The sequence below is a fragment of the Sinocyclocheilus grahami genome, unplaced genomic scaffold, assembly GCF_001515645.1.
Source record: "Sinocyclocheilus grahami isolate Dianchi unplaced genomic scaffold, SAMN03320097.WGS_v1.1 scaffold337.1, whole genome shotgun sequence".
NCBI classification, from domain to species: domain Eukaryota; kingdom Metazoa; phylum Chordata; class Actinopteri; order Cypriniformes; family Cyprinidae; genus Sinocyclocheilus; species Sinocyclocheilus grahami.
The window spans coordinates 938,344-958,230 of NW_015505516.1; the positions used below are offsets into that span (position 1 = coordinate 938,344).

Genomic DNA, 19,887 nt, shown 5'->3' on the forward strand with positions numbered 1-19,887 from the left:
TCAGAGAGCGCTCAGATTCCTTCAAAAATATCTTAATTTGTGTTCCAAAGATGAACGGAGGTCTTACGGTTTGGAACGACATGAGGTTGAGTAAATAATGACAGAATTTTCATTTTTGGGTGAACTATCCCTTTAACTCATGGGAACAGGATAATATGGCGTTAATTAAGTAAAGCGCTAGACGAATTGAAAGGGGAAATAAGCATATATAACAATAAATAAAAAATAGCCCTAATCAGTTAATATAATAATATTATTATAATATAATTATATTAGCCTACAGTTATATAATAATAATTAGGGATGCACCGATACCACTTTTTCCAGTACTCGCCCGATACCGATACTTTTATTTTTTGGTACTTGCCGATACTGAGTACCGATATTTATATATAAATAAATATACAGAAACCAAAAGAGTATGTATAATGTCAGTTGGTTAACTTCATTTAACAAATAGATACAAAATGATTCAGACACCTTCAACATTTCTCACATTATCACAGTTTATTCGCTATAGTTTAGAAAATGGTAATAAAATATGACAAAAACTCAGAGTTTAACTGTGTCAGAACAAATTCAGCTCGATAATGTTAGATAACTTTGATAGAAAGGTATGTAATGGATTACAATCAAACAAAAATTATTCAGACAGTTTGACAGTATTTACAGAACTATCAATACTTAGTCGGGCAACCTTTAGCCTTAATGACAACCTGTACATGCTGTCATCCAGGTTCATGCAAACCTGAACTTCAGTTTTTTTTTCAACTCGGTTTTCGAGTTAATTCTATTTCTATTTTCACACTTAATTATGCCCATTAAAATGTATTTTACAAGTTTTTGTTACTTTCACTTTTTTTGCTCTATGGTACATCATCTTTAATTTAATAGCATTAGAGCTGCTCCATTGCAGCGGCTTAGTACTGTAATCACGCGCTTTGCTGTAATAATGCAGGGAACCACTCTTATAAATCTCCTGTGATATTTTCAGAAATAGCGTTTTTTTTCCATCTGAAACGTGCTGCGATTTATATTCCAAAGCCACTCATATAATGCAGAAACACTCAAGCAAGCAAAACACACGCAATGCGTGCAGGTATTTGTACTGATTCAGAATGAGAGGACAGTAGTACAGCCTAGCGCATTTCACACAGGCTGCTAGATTCACTTTCGCCAGAAAGTCGTGTATGCCTGAGGTTGAAAATAAATGATGTTTATAATGAATGCCCCTATAAATGGTCTTATTTTTACGATTTAGTTTTAATCCAAATGATGTGTGTGCTAAGTGAGTGAATATCAAAGATCACACAACAAAAGCGCTCTCTCTCTCGTTAAGTAACTTGTGTATTGTTTTACTTACTTTGTTTTTGACACATCCGACCGAACTACAAGCTTTCCAGTGATGTCTTTGAGAAAGGCATATTCACTCGACAAGCTCGCGCATCTGCGCCGCCGCACGCTCAATCCACTCAGCGTGCTTTGCTTATCAGCTCGTGCACATGAGCTATACAGGCATTAATACTGAATGTTTAACATTATATTCATTGCATACATATACTTCGTAGACATCCTTAATCTCTAATAACTCCATTCTGCTGTCTGTTGTCGGTCTTTGTCTGAATATGGCACTTATCACATGCTGTGTGGTATCAGCGTTTGGTATCGAGGCATTTTAACGAGTACGTGCATCCCTAATAATAATAATAATAATACTAATATACAAATATTAAATAAAAAGACACAATCAGTTAACGGATTTACACAAATGTGGGATGGATAAAAATGTTTTATCCAGCTGTGATAATCCCAGGTTGCTTTGGTCACACAGGATTATTTACGCATTAAACTCGTGGCCACGAGAAAAAGAAGTTGTGGCCATGAGAAATAGACGTCGTTCCCTTAACATAGCATCTCGAGGTAACAACATCCGATATAAATCACATTCCCACAAGTTAATATGTCATGGTCATGACAAAACTAAGTGAACCGAACATGTCCCCTCCCAGTCACCATAAAAAGTAGTACTACTCATGGAGTCAAAAGATTATCTAAATAAAGGTTTATCAACCTGAGGATAGTGACCCAAATCAGACCAATACATCAAAACTGGTTTTGCTATAAAGAGAAATCTAACACAATAATCAAACATTTCTTGCAGCAAATTTACAAATCGTATCTAATCAGCCAGAAAAACTGAGAAGACACATAAGAAAACCACACACAGCATAAACATAATGACAACTGAGTTCCTGTCAAACAGAAGATTTAATGAATATTCCTAAAAAGAGATGATCACGTTAGAGGACCAGAGTAGGGCTGTCAAAATTTTTTTTTTAATTTCGAATATTCGTCGAATTTAAAATAAAAATCCACATTCGAATGCAAAAACGTTGCATTCGAATTTTAGGTGTGCGTTAAGGAGTCAGCCTTATCAGCGGCGCACAAGATGCGATGACAATGTAAGTGTCGTTGCATTATAACGTTTTTGTTAGTCTATCCAGTTGAAACCACTAGATGCGGCGCTGCTGCGTTGTTCATTAAAAATAAAGCGGAAAAAGAGAACATCAATGCGGAGAAGATCTTGTTTACATCAAAACTGAAACCAAGCCGTTCACACAGAACGCATAATTCACGCATTTTCTAGATGGACATCTATTACTGTTGCACTCGCGTCTCGCACAAAAGAGCCATGTTTAGAAAGCCATGTAAAATTAATGCAAGTTTAACTTATATCGAGACGTTATGTTTTCCCCCATCCCACTGCATCATGTTTTTAAATGAAAAATGTGATTGGCTTTCCACCCTTTGTATTAAACTATGCATACATACATGATGCTGTTTTGTTTATAGTTGTTCAAGCAACTTAATTATAATTGGTTTATAAACATTATTTTAAACATTATGCATGTTTTTTTGTAGATATTCATGTTATCTTATGCTTTGAATGATGCGCCCTCTTGTGGCCTCAGGAAAGAAGCCAAAAGCTTTTCTTCACCCTAACTGAAATAATGCATTTTAAATTTGAATATAATTTGAATTTTGATAATATTTAAGTACAAAATTCGAATTTAGTTTTTCAGCTATTTTGACAGCCCTAGACCAGAGGAAACCATCTGCAGCCCTCAGGGGCAAATCTGATGCTCTGAATGACAGGAGATAAAAGATAAAAAACTTCCTTATGCTACATTCAGATTAAACAATGTACTAGTGCTACAATATACAATATGACAGAGGCTAAATTAGAGTGACCTGAAGAAAGACATTTTACTAGGAAATCTCCATAAATCCTCTAAATGCAGGAAAAATCTCTATAACAATTGGACAAAAAATCTTGAAGCAATTTTAACAACAAACAGTTTCTGAAACGAATTGCCTCCAGTGCTATTCTATAACTAGATCAAATCACCTGCTTTCCTTAACAGGCAGGAAAACTAGGTTACAGGTTCTTGTGGCAATTTCAATATGGCCAGTGGCAGCTGAAATAGTCTTTATCGAAGTCAATGAAAACTCTAGAAGTCAAAGGAGGGGCTAAATATAGCAATGTTCAGTTAGCAGTGTTCATTTAGCACGGAGGAGATGAATGGATTGCATTAGTGAAGAGGAAATTGTCAGAAGAGAAAAATGTGCAAGCATTACCAAAAATAGCGGCGCATGATGTCTCTTTCATGTCTCTCCAGATCTATGCGCACAGCACAAGAAACATTCCTATGTCTAGTGCCTTTATGGCTTTGCTTTTAGACACAAAGTTTTGTGGTCTTTTGGTGACTGTGTTCTGTGGTGTAGAATAATGTTTAAAGCTACATGTCCTGGTGTTGCACACTCATGCTGTCTGTCTGACTAAGAGACGGCCAGAGCACTGACCATTAGCCGATTGATTTTCACTGATCCTCTGTAATCTCCTGCTTTAATCTCCATCTCTGGGGCTTTAGACACATAAACCAACACTTCACAGCATTGACCCCCATAAAGCCTACTGGAAACCTCAGATGCTAACTGGTCTCCTTCTCTGTCAGACATCAATCCTACCCAGGATTTACATGCAAATCATTAGTGGCCAATCATCATGCAATAAAATGGAAATTAATTATTTAAAAATCATACAATGTGATTTTCTGGATTTTTTTTTTTTTGATTCTGTCTCTCACAGTTGAGGTGTACCTACGATGAAAATTACAGATCTCTCCATTCTTTGTAAGTGGGAAAACTTGAAAAATCAGCAGTGTATCAAATACTTATTTGCCCCACTGTACATATATACATTTTTATTTTAATTAATGACAGCAAAAGAGAAATAAAACTGTTGAAATTAGTACTTCTTTGTATGCACAAAATTACCTAACTAATTGTATTATCCATTGGTAAAACTGTCAATACTGGAAATGTTACACAAGCAAAATATCTGTTTTCCGGCCAAGTGACCACGTCAGCCAATCCCAATAATGCCAAAATGTACAAATATTGACAAACTCATTGGGGTTATATGTCACTAAAACTAAAATAAATAAAACTTTACACTTTTAATATGTACTATGAAAAGTCATTTGTGCATGGACAGATTTTATTTATTTATTTATTTTTACTGAGTGCTATAAGGCAGAGATTTCTAACCTTTTTTGACAGTCGAACCCCTTTGACCTAAAATGCTTACTTGAAGTACCACAAGTCATTTTTAAGAATTTAACAACATGTTCGCATGTTAATGTTTCTCTGATGTCAGTTAATTGTCAAATGGCATGCAGACAATAAAACATAATTTTTTAAATATTGTTTAATCATCCGATTTTCATCAGCTCACAAACTCCCTGCAGTTCCCTCATGAACCCCCATATAAAGAACTGCTTGCTTTTTCAATCAAGACACACTTTAATAAGAAAGACTCACCAGCAGAGATCAAAATTAAAGGGATAATCTCTCAATAATCTGCTCCATCTATTAGCATCACACTGACAGTGTGATGAATAGCCTTCTACACACAGCATAGTCTGCAAATGTATCTGTTCTCACCGAGCGGCAACCTCCCGCTCTCTCACATGAAGCCAACAAGGAAGTGACTTAAACTGTAATTCGTCAACTGGCCGCTAGAGGCTGGCTGCAAAAGGGAGTCAATCCCATAGACTCCCCATGTTAAAATGCCTATCTTTACAGCAGAAAAAAACATGTTTACAGCCCGGTTCAAAAAATTATTTTAGTCTATATAGCTAATTTTGCCCTTCATGACAACTGTGAGGGAGGTGAATTTTTTTATAACTCATCCGTTTAAATTATATTAAGCCTTAAAGTTCTGCATAATTAAGGGCGTGGACACTTGAGTGACAGGTGGATTGCCGCTGCTGTCACCACCGTCGAGCTAGGTGGGCGTGGTTTCAACAACCAGCTCCCGCCTCTTTGCCCATCTTCGATTATCCGGGAGTGACGCGAGGTGACGCGCTGCCTAAGATGGCGACGACCGCCTCCACCCAATTTTGAGCTTCAAAAACTATCTTCAGGAACCTACGGGTGACGTCACAGACACTACGTCCATGTTTTTATACAGTCTATGGTTCTCACAAAGGTCTTTTCAACAGAAGAGCATCTAATGAACAAATAATACTGATATTAGTGAGTGGGTGAGTGAGTGGGTGAGTGAGTGAATGAATGAGTGAATGGATGAGTGAATGGATGAGTGAATGAGTGAATGAATGAATGAATGCAGACAGCAAGCAAACAAATGCTGGTGCCCGGTACCCATTATAAACTGGCCCCGACAGCATACCTTTTCACATTTTCTACACTTTTTGTGAAAGAGCAATAATACGTAGGCTAATACATGGGGGAAGGAATAAATGTTCTGCAGGCGCGATCAATGCATAATTACTAATTTATGACCGATAATAATTTTACTGGACAGCAATCACTGTCACAGCAAAGAGAGCCCATCGACTGCCTTGGATATTTTTATACAGAACAGGGGCCGGTTGCATAAAAGGTTAAGACTAGTCTTAAAAGTAAGTCAGCAAATTTTTTTAATTCATAGTATATAGTAGGGCTGTGCGACATAAACAAAAAAAAAAACTATCGCAATTTCTTTGATAAATTTTGCGATTTCGATTTTAATCACGATTTTGACACACACAGATATGCTATACAGTCATTAATGCATTCAGTGTGAATTTTAAACATATTTCCAAAAGAAAACCAATTAGAGCTTTATCAAAAAGCTGTAACATGTCTCTAGAACAGACATAAGGCAAAATAATCACTAAGTAAAGGTGTAACAATGTCTCTAGAATAGACATGGCAGGACATTTTTTTTGCCATGCATTGGTCATAGAGCTCTTTGTGGCGTTGCTTCAGATGTTGAACTAGATTTGTTTCGCCAAGTTCACACGTACTCCGTCTGCAGTGCGTATACAGTATGTGTATGTGGTGCAGAAGCAGCAGAGACTCATTTTGCTTTCACACAGGACGCGTTTGCAATCCGCTCCTGATCCGCGGCTGTTTACCACAAACACAACATTTATCCATTATTTTGATTTCAAATCCAAATGTTGTTTCTGAAAATGCTTTTTCAGCATTGTGATTCTCTTTTATCGCAGTACAGTAATACAATCTTTCATAGACATATTCACGTTTAAACTCAATAAATATAACTTTAACTACCACGACCAGTGCCATCTATTATTGCCTTGTTTATCTAAAAGTGCACTTTTCCTTGTTTTAAATCTAGCCAAAAAGCCATGTGTTGACTGTGAAACAGTAGACTTTAGTTATATGCATTTATGGTGTAATTACTAAATTTCCGTGTCAATCCATGTTAATTTTTGCCGCGAATAATGCGCTGTCACTTTAATTCAGAGCGTGCAGCACAGCATAAATAGACTCCGCGCGGAAACGATCGCAGCATAACTGCTGCAGATGCACCGCTCCTGGAGCGCACTGCCGGACCGCAATCGCGTGCAGTGTGAACGCTCTGTTCCGTTAACATGGGCGCGGAAAAAATACGCACCACAGACGGAGTGTGTGAACATGGCGTTACGTTTGTATGCCCGCCCAGTCTGTTCTGTTCTTGTGCTCCATTTAGGAGCGCTGCATTCTGATTGGTTCGGATAGCATACTGCAGGAGGTCGGGGGCGCGGAAAATCGTGCTATAAAGTGATTTAGAAATTGCGCAAGCTCAAATCGCGATTTTATGACAATTTCAATTAATCGCACAGCCCTAGTATATAGTCATAATTTTTTTAATTCAGTTACATAAAAATGTAGATTAGTCTGAGTTGAATCCAAAAATAAGACAGATTACCCAATGGCTAACTGCTAGTTGGTCAGACTAGTTCTTAAGTCACTGTCTTAACATAGAGGGCTAAGTTTATGCAACTGGCCCCAGGAGTTGATTTCCAGTGTTTAGAGCCATTAACTCAGCAGGGAGAGGCTGCGGGTGGTAATGCACCCAGCGCTCAGAGACCCTCTCCGATTCTCCAGTGACAATGTAAATGAGACTTACAAGGGAAATTGGCTAGTGAGACATGTGCATAAGATAGATAGTGCTTTCAATGTAGAATACAGCTTACAAATGGAGTTACAGAACTCTGAACTCTTATAAAATATTCTAAAGCAGTGCTGCACGATTAATCGTATCGCAATCGCGATGTCAACCTGTGCGATTATATGACGGCAAAATGTTGCGATTACCGTATTGGCCCGAATAGAAGACGACCCTGATTATAAGACGACCCCCCTTTTTCCAGATGTACCTTTTGGAAAAAGGCTTTTTAAAACCCAAATCTTGTTTTTTCTCAGTAAAACACATTTTGTCTTCAATTATTTTCATATTGCATATTTTTCCTATTTTAATTTTTGTTTTGAAAGTATGGTAAAAACTGGTCAAATGTACCAACAATCACATTTAAAAAAAATATACACTTTTCGATATACCATAAAAAAAAAACAGGTAGCCCATCTGAATTAGGACATTTAGGCTAGCCCTCTAATAGTAGCCTACCAAAATCTTATTAACAGTAGAAGTTAAATCTTACTGTAGTCAAATCTGGGTACTGTCTTTCCTTTTAAAATCAAAAAGGGAGTTTGGTCCCATCAGGCTAACTTGACAGTCACGACTCATGCAGCTGTAAGGTTTTCTTATTCTTTTGTTTTTACTCGCGATCTTTACAACACGCATTACATTACGTATTTCATAGCACACATGTTTTATGCGTATTTGGCGCCACCTATTGTTGTGGGTGTATTATTGACATGTCAAAGTCTAGACCCTGAATATAAGACGACCGTGTTTTTTCAGATGTATTTCCAAGAAAAAAACATTGTCTTATATTCGGGTCAATACGGTACATTAAATAAATAAGTGTGTGGACTTGAGAACACATACTTTCTGAGAACAGTTTTCCTATTTTCTGCGCCATGACGAAGTTCAAAAGGAAATGGCTACGGTGACGTTCTTTTCAACCACTACGGACCTGTGGTCAAGCAGGACAAGTGAACCGTATATTAGCTTGACTGTGCACTTTGTCGACGAGGAGTTTGAATTGAAAACCTGCTGCCTCCAAACATCATATTTCCCCGACGACCACACAGGAGAGAACATAGCCTTGGGCTTGAGAGAGGCACTGGCTGCATGGGACCTCTGTGAGGAGCGTCAGGTCGCCATCACAACAGACAACGGCACCAACATTGTTAAAGCGGTGGAGCTTAATCAGTGGACTAGAATCCAGTGTTTTGGGCATAGACTTCATTTGGCCATTGGTAAGTAAAATTGAAATCATATTTTATTATTACACTACAGCAAATATTTTAAACTACTGTACTTTTAAGAGCAATTAACTATGGGGTTAGGGGCAGTTGTACCCTCGATTTATTAATTAAATAATTTTAAATACAATGTAAAATTCTGTGTACCACAAAAGATACTAGGAGTGGCCTATTTAATTTAGGGCTAATAATTAGCATTAAACATAACTCTGTAAGAGATGGATGAGTGTAAAGAACAAATCTGCGATAGCTATTTGCCTACTACTCCAATATCATTCATTAGAGTGGTGACATTATTTGATAAAAATATTAACACATTTACATATCCTTACATAGAGCAGCAAAGTGCGTTCGTTGTCCAAGGTTCTCTCTACAGACCACAAAGTGCGACACCTACTCCCTTCATGGCAGGACCTGGAGGTCTTGGAATCTGTAAACAAGGCACTAAGCCCACTCCAGGACTTTACAGATGCCTTATCGGGTGAACGTTATGTGAGCATATCTTGTGTGAAACCTGCTCTGCATCTTCTGAACACCTCAGTGCTGGCTGAAGACGAAGCAGACACTGACTTGACCAAATCACTGAAATCAAAAATTCTTAGCTACCTCAACAACAAATATGAAGGCACGCAGGACTTGCTAAACTTCACCACTTTCCTGGACCCAAGGTTCCTGAGGATCTCTGAAGAAGAGACCCAGACCTTAAAGGAACGAGTCATCTCTGAGTTGATAGTGAGTGAAACCACAGAGTTTACTTAACTGGTAAGACAAATTTCTAAAACGTGTATTGTTTATATGTTTCAGGAAATTCACCACCAGCAGTCTGTAGCCCAAAGCACTACAGTGATAGAGAATGATAGCATGGATGTGGAAAGTCCACCTGCTGCTAAAGCCAAGAAGAACACTCTGGCCAGTTTCTTCAAGGAAACCACATGCACAGCACCAAGAGCATCACTGTCATCCACATTTGATTCCATGGCACAGTTTAGAGAAGCAGTGGCCGCTGAACTCAATGCTTACATTTACATGCCATGTGTAGACCATGGAGAAGATCCACTGAAATGGTGGAAGTTCCACAAAGTAAACTTCCCTAGGCTATGCAAACTAGCACAGAAATATCTGGGCATACAAGCAACAAGCTCTGGATCAGAGAGAGCTTTTAGCACTAGTGGTAATGTTGTGTCGAATCACCGCTCCTGTCTGAAACCAGAGAAAGTGGATATGCTTGTCTTTTTGGCAAAGAACCTCTAATGTGATAAGTTTAACTGTTTAGAAAGAGGATTTGGAAGTACCAGTTGGTCATTAAAAAAAAAAAAAAGATTTAGTGGTTTGAGTTTGATTGAGTGAACCACGATTTTATATCCAGTTTCCTTTTCAAAAGAGTTTCTACAGAGTATGTGTTACATCCTGCGTAAATGTCCCTGTTTGTTTGGACAAAACGTTTAAAATATCTTATTTTTGTGAAAATGTGTATGTTTTTATTTATTGTTTTATTTAATTTAGCTATACTTTTGAGAAAATAAGTTTACATTAATGCAAATGTTCTTTCATTTTGTAAAAATTTATTTTGAAAACATTTCTGGTTTTACAAATACACATTTTAGCATTATCACTAATCTGTGTGTGCATTTTCCTTAAAAACCCATCAAGTTGACTCACGATACCATTTATTATAATCGCAATCGCATATCGCAATATTGACCTCAATAACCGCAATATGAAAATTTTCCCAAATCGTGCAGCCCTATTCTAAAGCACATTATATACACATTATTATCATTATTAAATATACATTTCAGTATAAATATCCAAAATTGTAAAACATAGAAGGTTGACATTAACATAAATAGGACTGCACGACTATTAATCAAAATAAAACCAAAATCGTGATATGATTTAGTTAGTGCAATTATCAATAGTGCAATAAATATTAGGACTATAATTGTAATGCACAGTAGGGCTGCAAGATAAATCCCATGCGATATTTAATGTGCATCTTGTTAGTAAAGCCGATTCTGTAATCAGCGGTAAATCTCCATCACGTGCGTGCTTTCACATAGAGTAGCATTTACTATACAGAGCCGTTGGTCACTGACAAGCTGCGCTAAACCATGTTCATATATGATCGTGGTTTAGCGATAATATAATTAATTATAACATTTAGCTACTTGAATCAATTATTTGATCGATCGATCAAGAGAGAGAGAGGTGACAGTTGCGTGTGTGAAATAGTCTACCTGCTCCTGCGCGTCTCTCTACAAAGAACCTGTGAGTTTAGTTCAACAGCGATTTAACCCCCTTGTTGCTGATGAATATAATGTAGCGATTCAGTATCTAAGCTTTTTTATTAATAGTTGAGGGGCAGCGTTTACAAGTTTGTGTTACTTGTGTTGGTTTCAAAAGGCAGCAATAACACTTTAAATAGACCTAATAGATTTATTTAGTAATTGTCTACTCATTTTATAACTAAATAATTATTAATAACTTTTGAATAGCAATCACAATTTTTATAAGACAAATCCAACCCTCTACGCACACCTTGGCAATATAATCACCATTGGCTAGTACATTTTTTTGTTTACTCGCCAGACTGATATACTATTTTACACACACGTTTACTTGGCTATCTAAGTGGGGACATTACATAGACTTCTATTGTTTTTATATACAGATAGTTATACACTTTTTAACCTAAACTCACCCCTACCCCTCACAGAAAACTTTCTGCATTTTTTTAAATTTCAAAAGTAAAAAAAAAACTGCTTTTACTTTATTTTTATAACAGTTTTACAAATGAGGACATCCACAAATTGAGGTTTTTGACGATTTTGTCAGGTTTTGCTCACTTTTGGGTACAAATTTGTCCCCAAAATATGGTTACGTACACACACACATATGATTCCACCCAATCAGCTTATCTTTGTAAAATGGAACAGCTTCTTAAATAACTGAATGTGCACTCTTAACTTCAGCCAATCAAGCATTATATTATGATATTATGATAATTAAGCACTATTTAATGATAGAACTAGTGATTAGAACTAATACTTGGTAACCATGAATGAATGCATATTTGTCATTTTAACTGAACTTAGGACTGGTGGTGGTGTTTAAGATATTGTTGGTCATAGGTAATAGTAATTATTATTAAAAGATACTACTACTACTATTATCTGCTGGGTTCATGAATATTAATCACGTTGTCAGCGTTCGCTCGAACTGATTTGCTGAAATCAAAACAGGGACGGGAATAGATGAGCGCCAGCCAACGAGAGCTGTTTGTGCATTAGCTCCGCCCACTGCCGAGAAACCAGCATATATTCTGCTTGTTCTTAAAAACTGAATAATTCTAAATGAATTCTGTTATTTTGACAGGAAAATACAAAGAATATGGTTTACATGTAGCGAGTCGATTCAGCGAGGTATGCAAGACTCTCGCTCTCTCTCTCTGCATGTGTGAGAAACACAGCACTATCAGTAAAGCGACGGCGAGTCGTGTGCCTTCACACTAGTTTACGGTACGTCAAAACACAGGTGCGCTGCGTGCTACATACTGCGCATCCATTGAGTACATGACATGATCCATTGAGCACATCCAAATAGTACAGATCTCTTGACGGAGAGAGAAACTCAAGCGCTCAGTAAGTGTGTTTATCGAGTGAAAATCTGTGTTGAACGCCTCTCACACACATACTGTCGTGTAAAATCTAAGAATTTATTAGCCAATGGCTAATGTTAGACATTGTTTAGTCGCCCAGAGTAAGATTTAGTCACATATGCGAGTGATTTACTCGCAATGTAGAGGGTTGAAATCACATTTAGATTTTTTCCCCCCAAAACGTGCAGCCCAAAATAAAACATCAAACAAAATGATGATCTATACCTGTCTATTTAGCCAAACTAACTTCTCATCTTTCATGATTAAACAATCATGTGGTATGTCTTGTAAGCAGACAAAAGAGGAGCTACAGGTGCATTAACATGGCTTCTTTGGTTATCGCAAAACACAATCACACATTTATTCAAGCCAATGATGGACACAACGCTCTTTCTAATCAGAACTGAATTAATTCACAAAGAAATCTCTTCACACACTGAAATGTTCCAATCTCAACTAAAGACTGTCAGATTCCTTTTCTAATTGTGGGTCTGCTAGACTAAGGTCATAGAAATATGCATTAATATTGGCGTTGTGAAACAAGGAAGCTTATCTGTTCTTGCCCTAGAGCGGTCACTAGGCATGGGCCGATTACCGGTTTCAAGGTATACCGCGATTTGAAAATGTCACAGTTTCAAAACCACTAATATTTTCCGTTATACCGTTCCTGCGGTATGCGCTGTTTTTCATGTCTCCTCAAAGACTGAAAGTGTAGGAATCCCTCAGGTTTAGGGATGCACGATATATCGGCCACCATATCGGTATCGGCCCATATCGGCTCATTTTTTCTGTTATCGGTATCGGCCAAAATTTTCATATCGGTGCATCCCTACTCAGGTTGAGTGCAGTGTAGAGAGTAACACGACCCAGTGTTGCCAGATGTATGATAATTATCGTATTGTACGATAATCTTGACCTCTGTACGATTAATAATGAAAAAAAATCCCATAATGTACGATAATTTCATAATTTTATGACAATTCAAATGATAGTAGTAGTCATAGGGCTTCTATATTCATACACGAAATCGGCTCATTACAGACACTTTAAATGCGCTCGTGCACACCTCAGAGTAGTGCTGGGCGGTATGACCAAAAATTTATATCACAGTTGCAACAGTGAAAAGGGACCCCTTTCAAACAGTGTCGCGTTCTGAACCGGTATACCGCCCAGCACTACCTCAGAGTGTGTTAAGAATGCAGGAGGGTGCCCTGCTTTAAAGCCAATGAGCACTATGTTGCGGTCCATGACGGCAAGAACCCCCTCAACATCTGGCAACATGCAGGCTTCCGATTACAGCGGCTCAGATGTGGAGTTAACAGCTAAAGTCTGTCTACACTGGACGCGACAAAGTGAGTGTTAATAATCATTTTAATACGTCATAAATAGAACAAGACATCAGTTTACTGTCGGGGATGTGTCGTGTCATGTCGCATCCAGTCACTGATTATAATGGTTTCTATAGTATTTTGTCGCACTGCTCGCGTCCAATGTAAACACGGTACGCCTAGTTATCTATTGAGGTAATTTGCAGGTCATGTCAAAAGGTTGCTGGTTTAGATAAATAGCTGTATTCTATACATTTGACTAGTGTACGATAATTTTGAGCTTCTGGTACGATACTTAGACATTTCCAATCTGGCAACACTGACACGACCCCTCCTCCAGCTGTTGGTGCGAGCGAGCTGTCAGTCACGTGTGTGTAGGATGGCTTCCCCTGGAACCTATGCGATCGGCAACCGGGTCATTTTTTGTCTTATTGCAAGCAACTCGTCTCTGTTTTGGACTTGCACAAACTGCGTTGCAATGCAATCGTTTTCCAAAATGTAATTTATGTGAAAATCTGAAGGCCACAGGCCAGAGACGCTGAAGACGGATGCAAAAGAGAAAAATACTGTAGCAGGCAGATCACTCAATGTTCATGATGTACTATTGGGAAAAAATCCTCCAATATTGATTTGGGGGTTTATATGAATGTGTTTCTGTCTTCAGAAAAGTTTACGTGATATTTTCTTTTAATCTCGTTTCTGTATAATTCATATTAAAGCAGTGTTTCAGCGCAGTGCTGCTTTGTTTACAGCTGTAACCAATGAAACGCTGCATGTGCTGTACCAGAAGCGCCTCCTGCTGTCAGAGAGTGAATCTGCATCTCATTCAGATAACACATTTTAGAGCTGTAACGACAATACCGTGAAACCGTGATATTTTTGCTTAAGGTTATCATACCGTCAAAATCTCATACCGGCCCATGCCTAGCTGTCACAACACAAAGTTGACCATTTCACATTACAGTTCCAAAAATAGGTTAACAGCAGCACTCTCTCACTCTCAGGGAGCTAGAGAGATGCACACAACAGCACACACATTAACTAAACAGTTTAGATATAATTAAAGGGCTTGACTAAATGGGTTCAGTGGGTTCAATGTCCTCAATGATAAAGAATAGGAATGAGCTGTAAATGGGTCACATTTTGAATATCAAACATAAAGCAGCTGCAGATATATCACTTATGTAAAGCCTGTTGCACAATCAAGTAACATGTAATTATGACACTGCCAAAACAGTAACAGCTGCTAAAATGTTATAAACTTCCCCTGGCCAGCACATTTACCAACACAGACACAGGGGGTCAAACAGAGAGAGAGAGAGAGAGAGAGAGAGAGAGAGAGAGAGAGAGAGACAGTGGGTTCAATGTCCTCAATGATAAAGAATAGGAATGAGCTGTAAATGGGTCACATTTTGAATATCAAACATAAAGCAGCTGCAGATATATCACTTATGTAAAGCCTGTTGCACAATCAAGTAACATGTAATTATGACACTGCCAAAACAGTAACAGCTGCTAAAATGTTATAAACTTCCCCTGGCCAGCACATTTACCAACACAGACACAGGGGGTCAAACAGAGAGAGAGAGAGAGAGAGAGAGAGAGAGAGAGAGAGAGAGAAAAAACACAAAAGTGCCATGGTCAGATTCTCACATTTTTTGACCAATTAATTTGAATGATTATTCCAGTTTAAAATCAATAAAATGGTATTAATTTACTTTAATAATTAACATTATAAATATGCAAAATTAATAAAACTAACTAAAATGTAATAAAAAAAAACTTAAAATATAAAAATAAAATAATTCAAAATAATAAAACTATAATAGTATCTTAATTATACCAAAATAACAATGGACATAGACAACACTCACAAAAGGCCATTTTCAAATAAATTTAATAAATAATTTTAACAAAAATTTTCGAACATTAACATTCATGAAAGAGGGACGCTAATTATTCCATGAATTCTAATGGCCTGAAGATGACAAAAATGTCCTGATATTTCTTAGTTTTTCTGTGACTGTAGAAACCCTGCATGGTACTACCATGGTATTTTAGGATAGAACCATGGGTCTTTGGGCATGTACCTTTAGAAACCATGATACTTTGGACATGTACCGTGGTATACTTTGAAGTGACATGAAAACACCATGGTAAATACATACTAGGGCTGGGTAAAAAATATTGATATCTCGATATTAATCGATTCTCATTTTTATGGAACGATAGCGACTCTTAAATCCCACTAATCGATTAGTCTAGCCCAGTGGTTCCCAACCTTTTTCAACTCACGGCCCACACAACCAAACACATATGTTTCCGCGGCCCACTGAAAAAAGTTAACTTCGGCAGTTGATTGATTCGGCAGCGACTTACAGAAAAGGAAATCCTCTTGTAATTCTCCGTTATGTACATACCCGCACATGAGCAATGAGGTTGGAAAGGTTTGCTTTATCGGTCGATTCATCCAACTGTAGGGCATAAAAGGGACTCTATTGAATGTTTTTAACCAACTTCTGAGTTATGCCATTTCATTTATTCTTCTCTCAACTGTATTATCTGAAAGTGAAATCAGATTTAACTGCTTGCGGGCCTTTTCTCCACACATCACGCCAACCATTTCTTTCGTGGCAGGTAAAATCAAATTTTCACCAATTGTGTTAGGTTTTCCATCCTTTGCGATGAGCTTTGCTACACGATAAGATGCCTCCACTGCTTTAATGTTGTCGTTGTCAGAGAACACAGTTTCTATAGTTTTTTTCAGTTTGTTCTCAAAAAATTCAATTGGACACATATTCACTGTGTTTAGTCTCCGAGTGTCGTTGTAGTTTGCTCGGTTTCAAAGCTTCATTTGATAAGACTTCTGAGCAAACAACGCAGAGCGGTAGCTGCTTGTTCTCCGCTCCCACACATTTTCTTTTAGATTTATTTTGAGTCTTTTCAGTGTCAGGCTTACTTGTAGATGGAGAAACATCTGCATTTGTTCTTTTCAGTGACCCTGTTGACAGCCATTTATCCATGTTTGAATCTGTTGTTCTGTAGCATATGCAGCAAAAATATTTTAGAATTGGCGGTTTATTCTTAAACCAATCAGCGAGCTCGAATAGTGGAATAATGGAAGCAAAGTAACAGTTTAATATTTTTTTTAAATTTAATTATGTATATGAAATTAAGATATTATGTTATGACTTAGAAATGTTTACATATATTAACAATATTATTTTTTATTTTAATAGTAATTGGCGGTCCCCCTGCAATACCATCCACAATAAAACCACTGGTCTAGCCTGTTTTCAGTTAAAGGGGTGCTATTATGCTTTTTCACTTTTTCAACTTTAGTTAGTCTGTAATGTTGCTGTTAGAGCATAAAAAAGATCTGCAAAGTTACAAAGCTCAAAGTCCAATTCAAAAGGAGATATTTTATTTAACAGAAATCACTTTTCAAAAACTACAACGAACGACTCGTTTGGACTACAACGCATATTTTCCGAGATTTGTGATATCACAAATATCGACGACTGGGACGAGACCTTGTTGAGCTGCACTAGAGAAGGCAACGAGTGTTATCACTATGTCGGAGACACGCTAGCTTTCCCAAGGCAGACGAACTTAGAGCGATTACAATCATCCGGGTTTAAATCGCACTCAAATTGATTTGATTTTGAAGCAATATTTACACTGAAGCTCGCAGGCAGCTATGGTAAGGGGCATGACATTTCCCGACCAGGCGCCGAGTGCTGCCAATCACAGCACACACTGGCCCAGCTAACCAATCACAGCACGTTTCGTATTTCAGAAGGCGGGCCTTCATTTGATACAGGAACTATTCCAGCCGTTCATGCCAGACTGGGGAGAGAGGTGTTGTAATAATGTAAAATATGTGAAAAATCAGTTCAACAGACGCGGCAGTGCGAGGCACACGTGAACTGATCATCTCCTCCACATTAATACCAGTTTCAGCACAAAATAAACATGACTAAACATCCGAAGGTAAGTTAAAAGAAAGAGTACAACTTTACAATCTGTATCCTGTCTCATGTAATCGCTCAATCTGTGTTTCAGCCGCGCAAAGATGTCAATATAATGTCTTGTAAATAATTAATGTAACGTCACATTTACCTCAGAAAAACATATTTGGAGACCATAAACTCGTTAGTCAGCTAGAAAAATAAGCTGTAGAGAGGGGCATTTTGCTTAATATATGCACCATATAACATATTCATTATAAATGTTACTGTTCTTCAATGTTTAAATAATGTTTGAATAAATCCATCAAGATTTTATGACAGCCACCATTATGTTTATATTTCCAAAAAAAACTAATTGAAGTAAAAATATTATTATGTAATTGTAACTTTATTTTAAAAACTTCATTAAGTGAAATTAACAAATCAGTTCATTTTAGCCTTCAATATTATAGTAATGTATAGTACCAACTGACTCTCATGTATATTTTACAGCATTAGTTGAGAGATTTTTTTTTTCCTTGAGAAAATTTGGCATGTACTGTACCTGATATGTATCCAAAATAATCGATATTGAATCGAATCGGTAATCGAATCGAATGCTTGTGAATGAGAATCGAATCGTGAAATTGGTGTCAAAATGTGGGAAGTCGTGGCCTAATGGTTAGAGAGTCGGACTCATAACCCAAAGGTTGTGGGTTCGAGTCTCGTACCGGCAGGGATTGTAGGTGGGGGGAGTGAATGTACAGCACTCTCTCCCACCTGCAATAACACGACTGAGGTGCCTTTGAGCAAGGCACCGAACCCCCAACTGCTCCCCGGGCGCCGCAGCATAAATGGCTGCCCACTGCTCCAGGTGTGTGTTCACGGTTTGTGTGTGTTCACTGCTGTGTGTGTGCACTTTGGATGGGTGAATGCAGAGCACTAATTCCTAGCATGGGTCACCATACTTGGCCACACCTCACTTCACAAAACCCAGCCCTAATACATACAGTGGGGCACCACGGTATTATCATCTGATACCATAGTAGAACTACACTACTGACAGTACTGTACTTTTGTGAGAGAGGAGAGAGAAAATACATTTCCATAACCTTCCATTAATAAAATCTATAAGTTTTTGAGATGTTACTAAACTGCATTAGTTAAAACCAAGTTTGACATTCTCGTAGAAACAAAGTCCAGCAGAAGGACAGACAGCTAGGCAGAATGTGTCAGTCAGTGTCATATACTCACAGGCGATGTAGGCGATGAGAGCGAGGGCGATCAGGATCTTCATCATTCTTCTGTTAATGACTGTGATCATCCAGCTCATCCGCATCATCCTCCAGCTCTTCCTCACCACCACTGCATCTCACGCTCATCTATCACACACTCGTACAGCTCGCGTGAGACTCAGGCCTGCTACTTACTGACACAACACTGCACTAGTAACCAAACATACACGACAACTGAATTATACGCTGAAATACGAACGTTTCTGTATAAACAGCTGCTGTATGTGAAGTAACTCAAGCGCCTGCCCAAAGCTAACCAGGCTAACTTCTTCTCAAAACAATTTCTGCGTCAAAACAATATCTGACCGTTTAAATAGTCCAGCGTGTTTGTGTTCAGCAAGCATCCGGGTGAATCCAGTTTATCGGTTAAAGAAAGTAAAACGGCATTTTGGTTAACGTTAGCAGTTATTTCTCTGAGGTCAGTTAGCCGTGTAACGTTAGCGTCGTGAGTGTAGAGCTGCAGCTAGAGATGCTAACTAACTTAACTACTGGAATATGGCGCAGTATCACGGGTGTCTGTTTAAATCCTCTGTGTAGTCCAAGGATCACGGTTTATCGATGATCCAATGTCATTAATCAAGAGTTCCGCGATAAAGCGGCTTCACATCAGATAACGTTACTCAGAGCAGGATAACATAAGCGATGCGTTCTGTTATCGATTAAGCATCCTGCCGCGATAGCAAGAAATTAAAGCTCTTTTGTTTTCTGCTTAAATGGATGCAAACTATCTGACGAGCTCGTGTAAGCATTTTGATATTACAATTGTTGGTATATGTGAATTTAAAAAGGCACAGGCTTTATCGGTATATTTTCTTGTGCGTTGTCAGAGGAGAGTAATCAAGCACAGAATTATTCACCATGAGAACAGCGGCCCATTCATGAATAACGTATGGAGCGACGTTAAAGTGCAG

The 19,887-nt window shown here is 38.0% G+C and overlaps 1 protein-coding gene across 1 annotated transcript in view; it reads right to left on the minus strand.

The window, feature by feature from the left end:
* LOC107602881 (UDP-glucuronic acid decarboxylase 1-like) overlaps positions 1 to 19,639 on the minus strand; it is a 70,269-nt gene extending 50,630 nt beyond the window's left edge. The window contains exon 1 of the mRNA XM_016295491.1: positions 18,936 to 19,639. Within this exon, the coding sequence (XP_016150977.1) occupies positions 18,936 to 19,023 (88 nt within the window). The 5' untranslated portion in view covers positions 19,024 to 19,639. The remainder of the gene's footprint in view (positions 1 to 18,935) is intronic.
* Between the last annotated feature and the right edge of the window lie 248 nt (positions 19,640 to 19,887).